The following is a 13,500-nucleotide window of genomic DNA, read 5'->3' on the forward strand; positions in this document are numbered from 1 at the left end:
TCGCTAATTTTGAGTAACTGAATAATTCAGTTTATTTATTGAGGAAAGAAACTTTTAGGATTTTCTACTTTTCTCATTATAAGTAGAATATCTTTAAGTTTGTGCCTCTTGGTTGAACACAATAAAATAATTGAACCTTGGACTCTTAGAACTTATGTATATTTTCCAGTCTGACATTACATACCCCAAACAATCGAATTCATTACAATTACCACATTAATAAGTGAAAAAACTATTTAATTGCAGTCCAATATGTTTCAATCACTGAATGCAACTACGTAATACAGTATTGAGAATTAAAAGAAAGGTTTTACCCGTCGGGGCGATATGATTAAACATTTACATTCATGAATGAGATCATACAGTTGGTTTTGATTTTGTGGGCCTTTTTATTTCACAATCCTTCCAAATGTACAAAAACAAAAACGTGTTACAAAAACAAAAGAAAAAGAAAAAGAAAAGAAAAAAAGGAATTCACCATTACCATTATCCCCTGTGACGACGACAATAACAAAAACCAATAGATGACTGCTGACTGGAGACTGGTGTCAAACCAAAGTGCATCAGTCTGAGGTGTGGTAGACAGACCAGGGGAAATAAAAATCTCAATTTTCAAAAGCTGTCCCCTCTTCCCTAAAAATTTGTTTTTGTTTTTAAACAAACGGACAGGCCCAGGCCACCACCTTCCACAGTTTTCCCAGAGCAGTGGAGGACCTAAAGGGAGCGCCGCATCTTTTCGACTTGGCTTCAGAGCATTCTGTAGTTCACTAAGACAGTGGAATATAATTTAGTTCTTTCTTTGCATGATTTTTCCCCAATCGTCCTCCTCCTGTTGTGGGTGGGGGGGTCGGGGGGGGTGTTGAGTTCCTGTTTGGAGCTTTTATAGCTCTGTCTTGTCGTCGTCGTCCTCGTCCTTCTTCTTCTTCTTCTTCTTGGACTCCTCCTGCATCACCAGAGGATTGGTGGCCTCTCTCTTCAGGTAGGAGAGAAAGTCGCTCACCTCGCGACCTCCCTGGAGCATTAACGGTGAGACGGGACAGTTAGCGGAGTTCAAGCAAACACGATTTTTACTCTGTTTTTAACTTTCGCTCATGTAGCTACTCACCTCGTATTTCTTTGGGCTCATCTTACGTCCAGCTGGGGCAAAGTACAATGTGGGGAAACTGGAAAAGCAAAGGTTAAGGAGAGTGATGAGAATTCATATGATGAGTGTGTCAGGCAGCAACTTTTTTTATTTAAAATCTGTAATTACACTGACCAAGATTTCAAAACTAACTTATCCAGAGCTAACACACCCACAAAAATCTACTGTATAGCCAGACAGACACAGGATTTTTGAGCCTGATTTTTGTTGCCGTTTTATCCAGAACAACTCTCTAAAAAAACTAAATGAAAAGTAAATGAGCAAATCATAGGACAGTTAAGGTTTTTTGGTGAGATTTGTCTGCCATTATTAGGAAGCATCTCTGTGCAGAGTTTGTATCTCTGTGGGGTGAATAATTCCAAACTATCAAAGCATTACCTCCACAGTAAAGTTTCTAAGGGATGTTTTGAGCAGTATTGAAGAATTTGAGTTATATTTTGTTTCTATGAATTCACAAACCTTTAAGGCTTTCCCAGGCTTAAGGAAAGGCTGAATATTACATTGAAGCGACTCATGACTCACCCGCTGACTTCATATGGAGATGGCACATCGTTGGCTGTGGCGTCCATCTTGGCAATGACAACGTTGGGATCACTGCCGAGCTTTAAGAGCAGAGGAGAGAGACTGTTAACCATCTGCAAGCTAGTTCACAAAATCTACTTCTAGACAGTCTGTAAGTGTTGTCTGGTCCTTCAACCAGTACTTAATAATATTTACTTAATGCGTTTGTAGTTTCTATTAATTACAAACTGTTTTTTTAATTAATTATTAAATACAGAACTGAAATCATGAATCTAGACAACGCAAGGCTCCCTTCAGTTTTAAACCTAAAACTGTTTCTTTTAAGTCAAGTCAAATTCTAATTATGTAGCCCAAAGTTACAAATCACAATCCTCAGGAGGCTTTACAATCTGTACAATATTCAACCCCCTCTGTTCTTAGACTTTTTATTCAGTTAAGTAAAAACTCAGAAGAGCGAGGAGTGATCCCACTCCCAGGACGGACAGACGTGTGTGTATATATATATATATATATATATATATATATATATATATATATATATATTATATATATATATATATATATATATATATATATATATATATATACACACACATACACACATACACACATACACACACACACACACACACTTTAAAGACGCCGCTAGAAGCCACTAAATCCTACACACTGGACCTTTAATCTGGTCATTGTTAGGCGTCTGTTCCCTCACCTTCTCTCCCAGCTCGTTGAATTTGGGCTCCAGGTTCTTGCAGTGTCCGCACCAGGGAGCGTAGAACTCGATCAGCACGTCTTTGCTGTCGTCGTTGACAATGGAGTCGAAGTTCTCGGCCACTACAACCTGAATACAAACGACAGACATCACAAGTTCATCATTATGGATTGACGAGTAGCTCTTTTTAAAAGACAGTATTTAAAGACATGAGCGATGTGGCTGTAATGTTATGCAAAGCACAAGTTTTGTAGGCTCTCAACAAGCACATCATTGGATCCTGGCCAAAAATCAAAACTGTGCAAAAATGTGAAAGCAGCATTATGTTGTTAAATGCTTTAATGTTTCATCATAGTTGCTGAACCAACCAGTAACTATATACATTGCTTTCAAATGCCTGTTTTAGCTTTACAACTCATTTACTGTGAGCTAGTTTTTGTTTGACTAAAGTTTTATAGTATTTAAAGTTCTACCGAGTTCTATTAAACAATCATTCCACTTTGAGTACGCTAACTGGTTGGAGAGACAGAAAGATGGGAATCCAACCCTTACAAAACAGGAGATAAATTCAACTGTCTAACCCCATAGTACACCTTAGGGTGTGATTTGACTGTATTGAAGATCAATGATTTGTGTGTATTTTCTTACTCCTTTACACAACAGGAGTGTAAATATTACATATGAAGTATGAATGTGGGAGCAACATGGAAAAATACTTTCTAGGAAAACCAAGAGGCCACACTTAATAAATAAACACTATAAAACATCACTATACAGCAAATATTAAGATCATTTTCCTGGAGGTTTCATCTTACCTTGACAGGTCCATCATTGCTCTCTGGGATGGGCTCTGATTTGAGGTAGCGCTTCAACTTGCCATCAAAGTAGTCCTGCAGGAAACGTTCCAGAGCTTTTCCATCACGACTGTTAGGAAAACAGCAGAAAGTGTTCAAGTAATCAGTCAGGAAATTGAGGGTTTGGGAAAACACATGCAGAATATTTAAGTGTACTGTATTTCTGTTCACCTGTTTATTTAATAATCATTCCTTCAACAGATCGGACTGCTACCATTTGACTACTGTGCGTCGTTGTGGCAGGGTTGACTGTCGTAATATATGTGAGAATAACTGGAACCAACTTGACTTACGAGAACTCCTCAGTCATGGCGTATTTGTCTCCCTTGGCGGTGCGGATGGTCACCAGAGGCAGTTCTCCTGAGCTGCCATCCATGCCGAACTCAGACACGTCATGGCTGAATATATTCTTGCTGGCCACTGCGAAGTTCAGCTTCTTGCCCTGATCCAGGAAGCTCTTGGCCACCTTCATCACCCTGTAAAATGTAAGTGGTACATCAACTCAATGGCTGTATGTAGGGAGTGGAAGGTTTCGCTAAATCCAACTATGGAAGAGAGTATGAAACATAAGAACAGAAAAAAGTCTAGCTAAGCATTTGCAATGACTTAATTTCAATATTCTTTTTTATTCTTTTTAAAAAGACACAAGAAGACTGCACGGTGCTGAGGAAAGAACAACCCTGGGGAGAGTTTAATGTAGCATACCTGTTCCTCCAGTAGTTGGAGCCCTTGGGGTTTTTGTCATAATCAACATCATAATAAGCCACCAGCAGGTCTTTCCCCTTCAGCTGGTCTTTGTTGTCGTCTGTCATGTGGGGGCAGATTCCAAAGCTGAGTTGAAGACAAAAGTAACAATTGATCAGTTTACAAAGAAATTTAAAGCAACAAGCTATATTTGTTTTAGCAAGTTATGGAAAACGGAACAATCCAGTGATAAACAGCAGTGTAACATGCAATCATTTAGTTTGTTTAAAGGGTTAGAGCTGAACACTGTTCACATCTTTCAGAAATACACCAAGTATTGTGATGTTTTGCAAACTTCAAGGTCTTGAAGTTACTCTTTAGACAAGAGGTAAGGTTGTAACAAAGTGAAAGTAAAACAAGTAAATAGGGGTATCAAGTGGAAAAAAATAAATACAGGAGACTCATCCACAAGCTGTGGAAGTGGAAACACTGGTAAACCACAAGACATGTGTGCAACTACTGTAATAATTTTTGCTTCATTTAAAACTAAGTTTCATATCTGCCTTTAAAATCAACAAAATGTCAAAGTAAAGACACTTATCAAACATACTGGGTGAAATATATACAGAAAAAAAACTGCAACGTGCTTATCACCATAATCGCTTTTTTAGTGCCGTCTAAAGGGGCCCTTTAGCACAGCATAAAAGCAAATGGGGGGTTAAAACAACAATTATAACAAAGGAAATAGCATGCTAGTGGTTTCACACTCCTACAGTTCTTACTAAAAGTGTGTTTTAAACTTTAAATCAACATATAGGCAAGCCATCTCATTAACTAAAATTGTGTGTTCTGACACAAGATTATAAAGTCTTGTATATGCTGATCACAAGTACCAAAAACACTGTTTGTCACAGCCTACAGTAAATGTACAGATCTTCCTGATTTATTTAAGCAGTAACCCGGATTTCAGTGAAAGGTGGCTGTGTTTGCAGAGTGGACACCTCACCTACTACACAAGGTCCTGTTGGCACTGGGCCATGCATGCAAATATCTACTGTTGCTATGCAGGTTTTACCACTGCCAACGAGACCAACTTCTGTCAATGGAATTAGATACAAATAGAAGACGGGGCATGGCCTGAGATGGCACTCACATGTTGTCCTGGATGAACCTTTTGATTTTGTTGCTGGTATATTTGTCCTCGCTGTATGCCACAGAGCTGTCTTCGAACTTGTTGCTGAGTCGTGGTGGGCGGAACAGGATGACTCCCCTGTAAACCAACACAGGAAACATCACTGTAGACTTGCTGCACAACCAGCAGCTACACTGGTGATATCAAATGTGTGAGGAATCAAGTTATTTTGACAGATTCTGCCCACATGGTCTGATGACTAGGCCAAAGGCAGAAAGAGTTACTTACTCTCCGTCAATGCCGTGGCTCTGGAGGAGAGCCTCAGAGTTGGTGTGGGCAAAGCGGTAGTTGTCCCTCAAGGCGCTGGCTGCTTTCAGGAACTCTGTCTGTGCTGTGCTCTTGTCATCAGCAAAGAACCCTGAGAAGGAAAGAAGAATCATGTTCAGATAAGAAATAAACATGGTCTCACTGTTTACAAATGTCACCAACTTTGCCAGAAAAATTCTGTATTCAAAATTAGTATGCAAGTCAAAATGTACCCAAACTGGGATTAACATGCTTATTCATATTACTGTTGAGGGGACAGAAACTGACTGCTAGAGAAGGCAATGACTGAAAGTCAAACAGTAACTCACCAACAACACTTGCATCTTGGTCTGTAATGTACTTCTGAAAGTCTGCGTCTGTCTTGAGCTCTACAGAAGCTGGGCCAGCCTGCTTCTTAAGGAAACTAACAATCCCATCTACAGAGAGCAAGAGAAGGCAGAGGAAAATCACAGAGGGAAGAAAATATGGAAAGAGGCAGTGAACATAAAGATGACCATGAGTTGACATAAATAAGCAATATAAGGAGTATTTGTGCCTTTTAAATAAATTACATCATAAGCAAATACCTGCAGTCCTGGGACCATCATAGGGACCAGTTTCCTCTCCATCCCTGAAAATCTTCAGGGTTGGGTAGCCACTGACACCATATTTGCTGCATGTGTTGCTGTTGGATGTGCAGTCAACCTAAGTGGAAAGAAAACCAATCACTTTGAAGGCCGGAAGGCCACGCTAAAGCGGACAAAGTTAAGTGAGCTGTATTATGCAATACCTTGACCAGAGAGACGATGCCTTTCAGCCGTGTGGCGGCTGCCTCGTACTCAGGTGCTAACCGTTTACAATGGCCACACCTAATGGACAGAGGACATGAGTCAGTGAGGAGAACAAGTTACAAGTCAGCTGTAGTCAGATTTCAGCTTGGCAAAGATCCTGAAGGAGATGTAGTGATTTCACCAAGTGGAATGTGATACATCTGAGGTAATTCAATAGGATTTGTAAAATACCAAAGGATTAACTGTTAAAGTAAAAACTGGAGTCACCGACTGAAAATCATCCAACTTAAATTAGTTAATGAAAAGTATTAGGGATGTAACCAACTATTGTTTTAATTATTGAGTACTCTGTTGGTCATTTTAATTGTTTAGTCCAGAAAATGTCAGCAAATAATAAAAATGTACATACAACTCCCCAAAACTCAACCTGGCATATTAATACTGCTTATTTGGTCAGTGAAAGAGCCTAAAACCCAAAGATGTGTAGTTTATAATCATAGACAACTAAAAAAAACAGCAAATATTCACAGTCTATAGATTATAACCAGTGAATATTTGGTAGTTTTGCTCCTAAATGATGGAACCAAACGTTATATAACTTTTAACATTAACCTTTTAACACTACTATCATGATTAGTTTGCTTTATTCAAGTTTGGCACAGTAGAACCACGTCATACTTCCTCTGAACCAATCAGAGGTGGACACCAAAACTTCCCTGGCCAATCAGAAGGTTACAACAGCGAGAGGACACACCCCTAACTTCCTCATAGCCTCATTCGCACATAGTTTCCATTGAAAAGGATTAAAAGCGGTTACAAACACCAGATAAAACTCATTTTATTTCATCCTCAGAGTTTAATGTTGCCTGCAGTGTCACACTGTAGCTGTAGCAGTGTTTGAATCACCGCTCCACTTAAAAACAACCCACGAGTAAAGCGAATAGTTGGTTTACACCTTTCCGCCTCTAGCTAACATGCTAACAGCGAGTCACGTTTAACCACAGACAGTCTGTCACTAACTGACGTTACCGGCTCGGTTCATGTTACGAGCACACACAGAGGCAATCTGAAACTTATACCAGCAAGGACATACTTTTAAAAACCCCGTGGAGATAATCCACAGTGTCCTGCGACTGAACGTCAGCTAGCTCTAACGTTATAGCACGACGCCAGTAAGCTAGCGTTAGCTTATTGAACAGAGTAGTTGCTCAGATACAAACTGCATGCAGCATTTAAAAAGACTTAAAAGACTCACCAAGGGGCGAAAAACTCCACCAGAGCGAGTCCGTGGTCTCCGATCTTGCTTTCGAAATCATCATCCGTGTAATCAAGCACATCACTGGCCCGGGAAAACCCAGCGAGAGCGGCCACAAAGATCAGCCTCAACATTTCACCACCGCGCTCCGTTTCAAGACTTCTTCACTGTTTGTTCAGACTAAAAGGTTCAGCTGCAGGTTGTGTCTGTGGCAGCTCCCTGTTCGGCTCCTCGGCGACGTGAAAGCCCAGGCTGCAAAGCTCCTCGGACGGGGCCAGATGCAGACAGGTCGATAGAGAAAGAGAAAGGTGGAGGCAGCCGGGACTTCTCCTAACCACAGTGTGGCAGCCTCCCATTGGTCGAATCAACACGTCGCTTTGCCTCGGTCAGCCAATGAGAGGAAGGCAAACGACCCCTCGGACTCCCTGAACCAATAACAGCTCGACAAAATCAAAACTCCTCTATCACACGCGGAAGTGATTATGGTAATAGTTCGCTGCTTGAAATCCTGTTTTTTTTTTTTTAATGATCTGCAAACAACTCTAAATGTGTTGATTACAGCAAGTTGTGTTATTTATTAGTTATTTCTACGAACACCAACAATAACGCTGCAGTGATGAAACAAAGACACTAGAGTAAGAGTAAACCTTTTTATGTCCCCAAGGAGCCCTGTGGCTTTTACACACCAATCAATAACGATTAAAACAAGTACAACAAAACAAAAACAAACACAAAAATCCACTAATAAAAAGTGCTCAAGTGCAAAAGTTTACACCAACTTCTTTGTCACTAGTTACCAAAGAAATCTAGTACATATCAGGGATGATCATCCTTCCAACAAACCAACAATTTTAAATATCTTCATCAATTTAATCACTCCAAGTCAAACAAAACAGAAATTATAAAATGTTACATAAAAATTATAAAGGGGAAGGAGGGAGGGGAGCTTTTGCCCCGGGGTCCACAGGTCCAACAGGATAATCTGGTTGTGATATGACACAACTATGTGGCTGAACACGTTTTTTTTTTTATTTTATTCTTTGTAATCTCACTAAATGTAGTTGAAGTTACTAATTTAAAATAATCTTGGTCTTGGTAAGAAAATCAGGTGAAGATCAGGTCACAGTCAGGATGACATTTGGGGGGAATATACAATTTAAAATGTGTGCAATAAATGATATGTTGAATAATAATATATATAAAAGTATAACACTGGTCATCAAAGAGCCTCTGGTATTTTTTACTCTTATATTTGTTTTGTTTAGGACTTTTTCCATTTGTGGTCCTTGATGGTGACCAGCTAACATCATGCTGTAAACCATAATTTGACCTTTTTAAGATATGTGTATGCTACTTTATTCAGTGTGCAATGTTCATTTATTTCAATTCCTGGAACCACAGAACATCGAATGATTACCCATGTTGGTATTATCAGTTCACAATTGATAAATCTGTTAATTCTTTTACAGATTAATTGATTAATCATTTGGTCTATAAAGTATCAGAAAACAGATTCTTAGAGCCCAAGGTGATTTCATCAAATATCCTGTGTTGTCCGACCAACAGCCCAAGTCACAGAGATATTCAGTTTACTGTAATGTTAAGAGAAGGAAAAGCTGAGAATTTGAAACTAGAAAATGTATGGAAATTTTCACAGTTAATCGATTATCAAAACAGTTGCTGATTAATTTTCTGTCAAGCAATTGATCGATTGAGGCTAATCGTTGCAGATCTAGTTGGTATTATACCTCGGAAGCCACAACTCGATTATATTTTGAGATCTTACTTTTTGGGAGACTGACAGCACCACTTCTGAGCTGATACGTTCTGACAAATCCTCAGATGTCAGAGGAAAAGTCAAACACACTGATCACCATGTTGATCTGCATGTTTTTACAGTCACTGTGCCACAAACCTGTTGTGGAAAAAGCCCCCAGGGGCTCCACAGGTTCAGCAGGCTAATCTGACTGTGATTATGAGACAACTCCGTAGGCAACAGCTTTCTTAAATTCCTTTTAATCCCACTATATGTTGTTAAAGACTTTTAAAATTTCTATTTGAAAATCAGGTGAAGATCCACAGCCAGATTGAAATTATATACAATTCAAATTAAAATGTGTGCAAAACATATAATAGAATATAATAATAGTATATAATAGTATAATGCTGGTCGAGAGCATCTCATGATACTCTATTGTGGGTTGGCTGGTCTTATTTGTGTTGTCTTGTATGCTGGTTGTGTGGTTGTCAGACTATGAATGTGTCCTGTTTCTCAGGGCCCCCTTTGAGAAAGAGATCTCAATATCAACCGGACGACCTGATTAAATAAAAGTAGTAGTGAAGAAGTACTCAGATCTTTTACTTAAGTAAGAGTAGCAATACTGTAGTGTAAAAGTGTGTTATATGTAAAACCTTACTGGAGTAAAGGTAGCCTATGTATTGGCATGAAATTATACGTACTTATTATGTATAAGTAATTAAGTAACAATAGTCATTATCCAAAAAAGGGCCATTTCAGAGTAATGTATTTTATATCACTGGATTATAATTATCATCATCATCATCATCTTCATCATCATCTTCATCCGCTTATCCGGAGTCGGGTCGCAGGGGTAGCAGGTCCATCAGAGGACCCCAAACTTCCCTTTCCCTGGCCACATCGGCCAACTCTGACTGGGGGATCCCGAGGCGTTCCCAGGCCAGTGTGGAGATATAATCTTTCCACCTGGTCCTCGGTCTGCCCCGTGGCCTCCTCCCAGCTTGACGTGCCAGGAACACCTCCCTCAGGAGGTGCCCTGGAGGCACCCTCACCAGATGCCCGAACCACTTCAACTGGCTCCTTTCTACGCGAAGTGCTCCACTCCCTCACGGATGACCGAGCTTCTCACCCTATCCCTAAGGGAGACGCCGGCCATCCTCCTGAGGAAACCCATTTTGGCCGCTTGTATGTAACCATGGCCTCCATTTAGAGGTGCTGATCCTCATCCCAGCTCACAGGCCAATGATGCCATCAGGACCACATCATCAACCCGGTCATACGCCTTCTCCAAATCCACCAAACACATGTAGAACGGATGGGCATACTCCCAGGCCCCTTCCAGGACACCAGGTGAAGAGTTGGTCCGTTGTTCCATGACCAGGACGGAACCCGCCCTGTTCCTCTTCAATCAGAGGTTTGACAATCAACCGAACCCTCCTTTCCAGCACCTTAGAGTAAACTTTTCCAGGTAGACTGAGTAGTGTGATGCCTCTGTAGTTGGCACACACCCTCTGGTCCCCCTTTTTAAATAGGGGAACCACTACCCCAGTCCGCCACTCCTTCGGCGCTGTCCCCGACTTCAACGCAATGTTGAAAAGGCGTGTCAACCAAGACAGCCCCTCAACACCAAGAGCCTTCAGCATTTCTGGGCGAATTTCATCAATCCCTGGGGCTTTGCCTCAGTGACCTCCCGTAGGGAAATTGATGTAGATCCCCCATCATCCTCCAGCCCTGCCTCTATCACAGAGGGCGGGATTGTTGGACTAGTCAGGTTCAGGAGTTCCCCAAAGTGCTCTTTCCACCGCCCAATTACCTCCTCAGTTGAGGTCAGCAGCGTCCCATCGCCACTGTGCACAGCTTGGATGGTTCCCCCCTCCCCCCTCCTGGGGGGGGGGGGGGTTCCCCTTAAAAAATTTTTTCTTTTTTTCTTCTCAAATCTCCCCAAAAACCCTTTTTTTTTTCAGCTGCTCCGGCCTTGCCTGAGGTGCCTCTGGAGTCCTCGGGATAAATTAGTGCCGTCCTGACAATTCCTTCTCTATGACTTCTCCGAACTCCTCCAGCCACTCTGGTTCGATATCCCCAGCCACAGGATGCAGAGAAGCTCACCGAGGTGGGGTTGTGGGGTTGTTACCCATACTACACTTTGGGCTTACAACACTTTTCCATTGCCCCCCCCCCCCCCAGGTGGTGATCAGTTGACAGCTCTGCCCCTTTCTTTACCCGAGTGTCCAATACATGCGGCCTCAGGTCTGATGATACGATCACAAAACCGATCATAGACCTTTGGCCTAGGGTGCTCTGGTACCACGTACACTTATGAGCATCCCTATGTACGAACATGGTGTTCCTTATGGGCAATCCATGACTAGCACAGAAGTCCAGTAACAAAACAACGCTCGGGTTTAGATCGGGGAGGCCGTTCCTCCCAATCACGCCCCTCCAGGTGTCTCCGTCATTGCTCACATGTGCGTTGAAGTCTCCATGGAGAACTATGGAGTCCCCTACTGGAGCCCTATAACAAGACTACATTCAGGCTCTCCAAGAAGGCTGAATACTCTGAACTGCTGTTTGGTGCATAAGCACAAACAACAGTCAGAGTTTCCCCACCCACAGCCCATAGTTGCAGGGAGGCGACCAGCCAGGGACTTGTGAGTATCCCCACACCCGCCCAACGTCTCACACCTTGGGCAACTCCAGAGAAGACTATGGGATCCAACCCCTATCCACGAGTAAAGATCCAGAGCCTCGACTGTGCGTAGACTTAAGCCCCACCAGATCTAATCGATAGCTCTCCACCTCCTGCACAAGTTCTGGCTCCTTCCCCCCCAGCGAAGTGACATTCCACGTCCCCAAAGCCAGCTTCTGCTGCCCCGGTCTGGTCTGTCGAGGCCCCTGGCCTTCACTGCCACCCATTTGGCATTGCACCCGACCCCAGTGGTTTCTCCTGTGAGTGGTGGGCCCGAGGGATGAAGATGTGTCCACGTCACTCTTTCACACTATACCAGGCGCTCGCTGTCGGGCCCCCCTTCCAGGCCGCCTCCAGAAGGACACCATTTTCCACGTTCTTTCATGGGGTCTTCTGTGAACCATTCTTAGTCTGGCCCCTCACCTGAGACCACTTGGTCTTGGGAGACCCTACCAGGAGCACATTGCTCCAGACAACGCAGCTCTCAGGTTCATAGAAGCACCCAAAGCTCTCCACCATGGTAAGGTGATGGTTCCTAATAATTATTGAAACATTATATATGTGTAAGCATCACAAATGAAAAGATGGAGCTAATTCAAACTACTTCATATACTGCTGGGTAGTTTAATCTGTAATAATACATCATAATTTGATATTTTATATTAATAATCTGAATCTGCAAAGTAACTAACTAATGTTGTCAAATAAATGTAGTGGAGTAAGAAGTATAAAGTGTCATAAATATTCAAGTAAGTACCTCAAAACTGTATTTAAGTACAGTACTTGAGTAAATGTATTTAGTTACATTCCACCACTGTATAAAAGTTCAAATCTCTTCAGGTGGATGGATATTTGTATTTGCATCATATTCATTAACACAGTCTTATACAGTATGTGATGAACATTTCTCTTCTTTATAAAGCTGCAGTTATATTAACATGTCAGCAGAGGGAGCTTTCTGACAACTGATTGAGTCTTCCTCAATCACTGGTTTCCAAAACTCTGTACACACACAGTCTGGTTATTTTAAAGATAAATATTCCATCAGTGTTACATGAAAGCACACTAGAGTTCCTCAAATACTTTTGAATCCTCTACTTTTTAAGTATTTGTTTATATTATATATTTTTAAGACATTCTCAATGACTATCCATACCTGTACATGTTACTCTGATGCCCAGTGAAAACCAAGAGTAACAAGGCAAATGCTTGAAAAAGCCAATATATCCGTCTATGTTTCTCCTCTTCAAACTGCAGTTGTAGGAAAGTTACCCCAACAAAGTAGTAGTTCACTCTGTCAAGGAGCCATATTACTACTATATTTGAAGACAGTTACAGACTAGTTGCGAAAGAAATGGATGACTAAAATGAAGAGAAAGAAAGAGATTAAAAGTATTCACATCCACATCAAAAATATATTCATGTTATATTTAACCATAGAGTGGTATGGAGTTTTGATACTTCATTGTGCATTCACCATTCAAGTGTATTTCTTGCCTGGGTTAAAAGTTGACATGATTGTGTATGCACTGATGGACTTTCATGACTTACAGTTCAAATAAAGCTCCACTATACACACCTAAAACCATGTGTGTCAGTGTGGAAAGTACCGTTCTCTTAATTCTTATAAACCTTGATTCCTAAACAGACCAGTT

At 41.4% G+C, this 13,500-nt stretch overlaps 1 protein-coding gene across 1 annotated transcript; it reads right to left on the reverse strand.

The window, feature by feature from the left end:
- Positions 1 to 369: 369 nt before the first annotated feature.
- On the reverse strand, positions 370 to 7,736 carry pdia3 (protein disulfide isomerase family A, member 3). The gene is made up of 13 exons (XM_051381702.1): positions 7,401 to 7,736; positions 6,145 to 6,223; positions 5,942 to 6,059; positions 5,684 to 5,791; positions 5,337 to 5,466; positions 5,070 to 5,186; positions 3,938 to 4,063; positions 3,526 to 3,708; positions 3,194 to 3,302; positions 2,379 to 2,507; positions 1,667 to 1,746; positions 1,106 to 1,163; positions 370 to 1,012 (listed from the first exon to the last, which is right to left on the reverse strand). Exons 1-13 carry the CDS (start codon positions 7,532 to 7,534, stop codon positions 881 to 883), a joined length of 1,503 nt encoding a protein of 500 aa, XP_051237662.1. The 5' UTR covers positions 7,535 to 7,736; the 3' UTR covers positions 370 to 880.
- Between the last annotated feature and the right edge of the window lie 5,764 nt (positions 7,737 to 13,500).

Source organism: Dicentrarchus labrax, unplaced genomic scaffold, assembly GCF_905237075.1.
Source record: "Dicentrarchus labrax unplaced genomic scaffold, dlabrax2021, whole genome shotgun sequence".
Classification (NCBI taxonomy): domain Eukaryota; kingdom Metazoa; phylum Chordata; class Actinopteri; family Moronidae; genus Dicentrarchus; species Dicentrarchus labrax.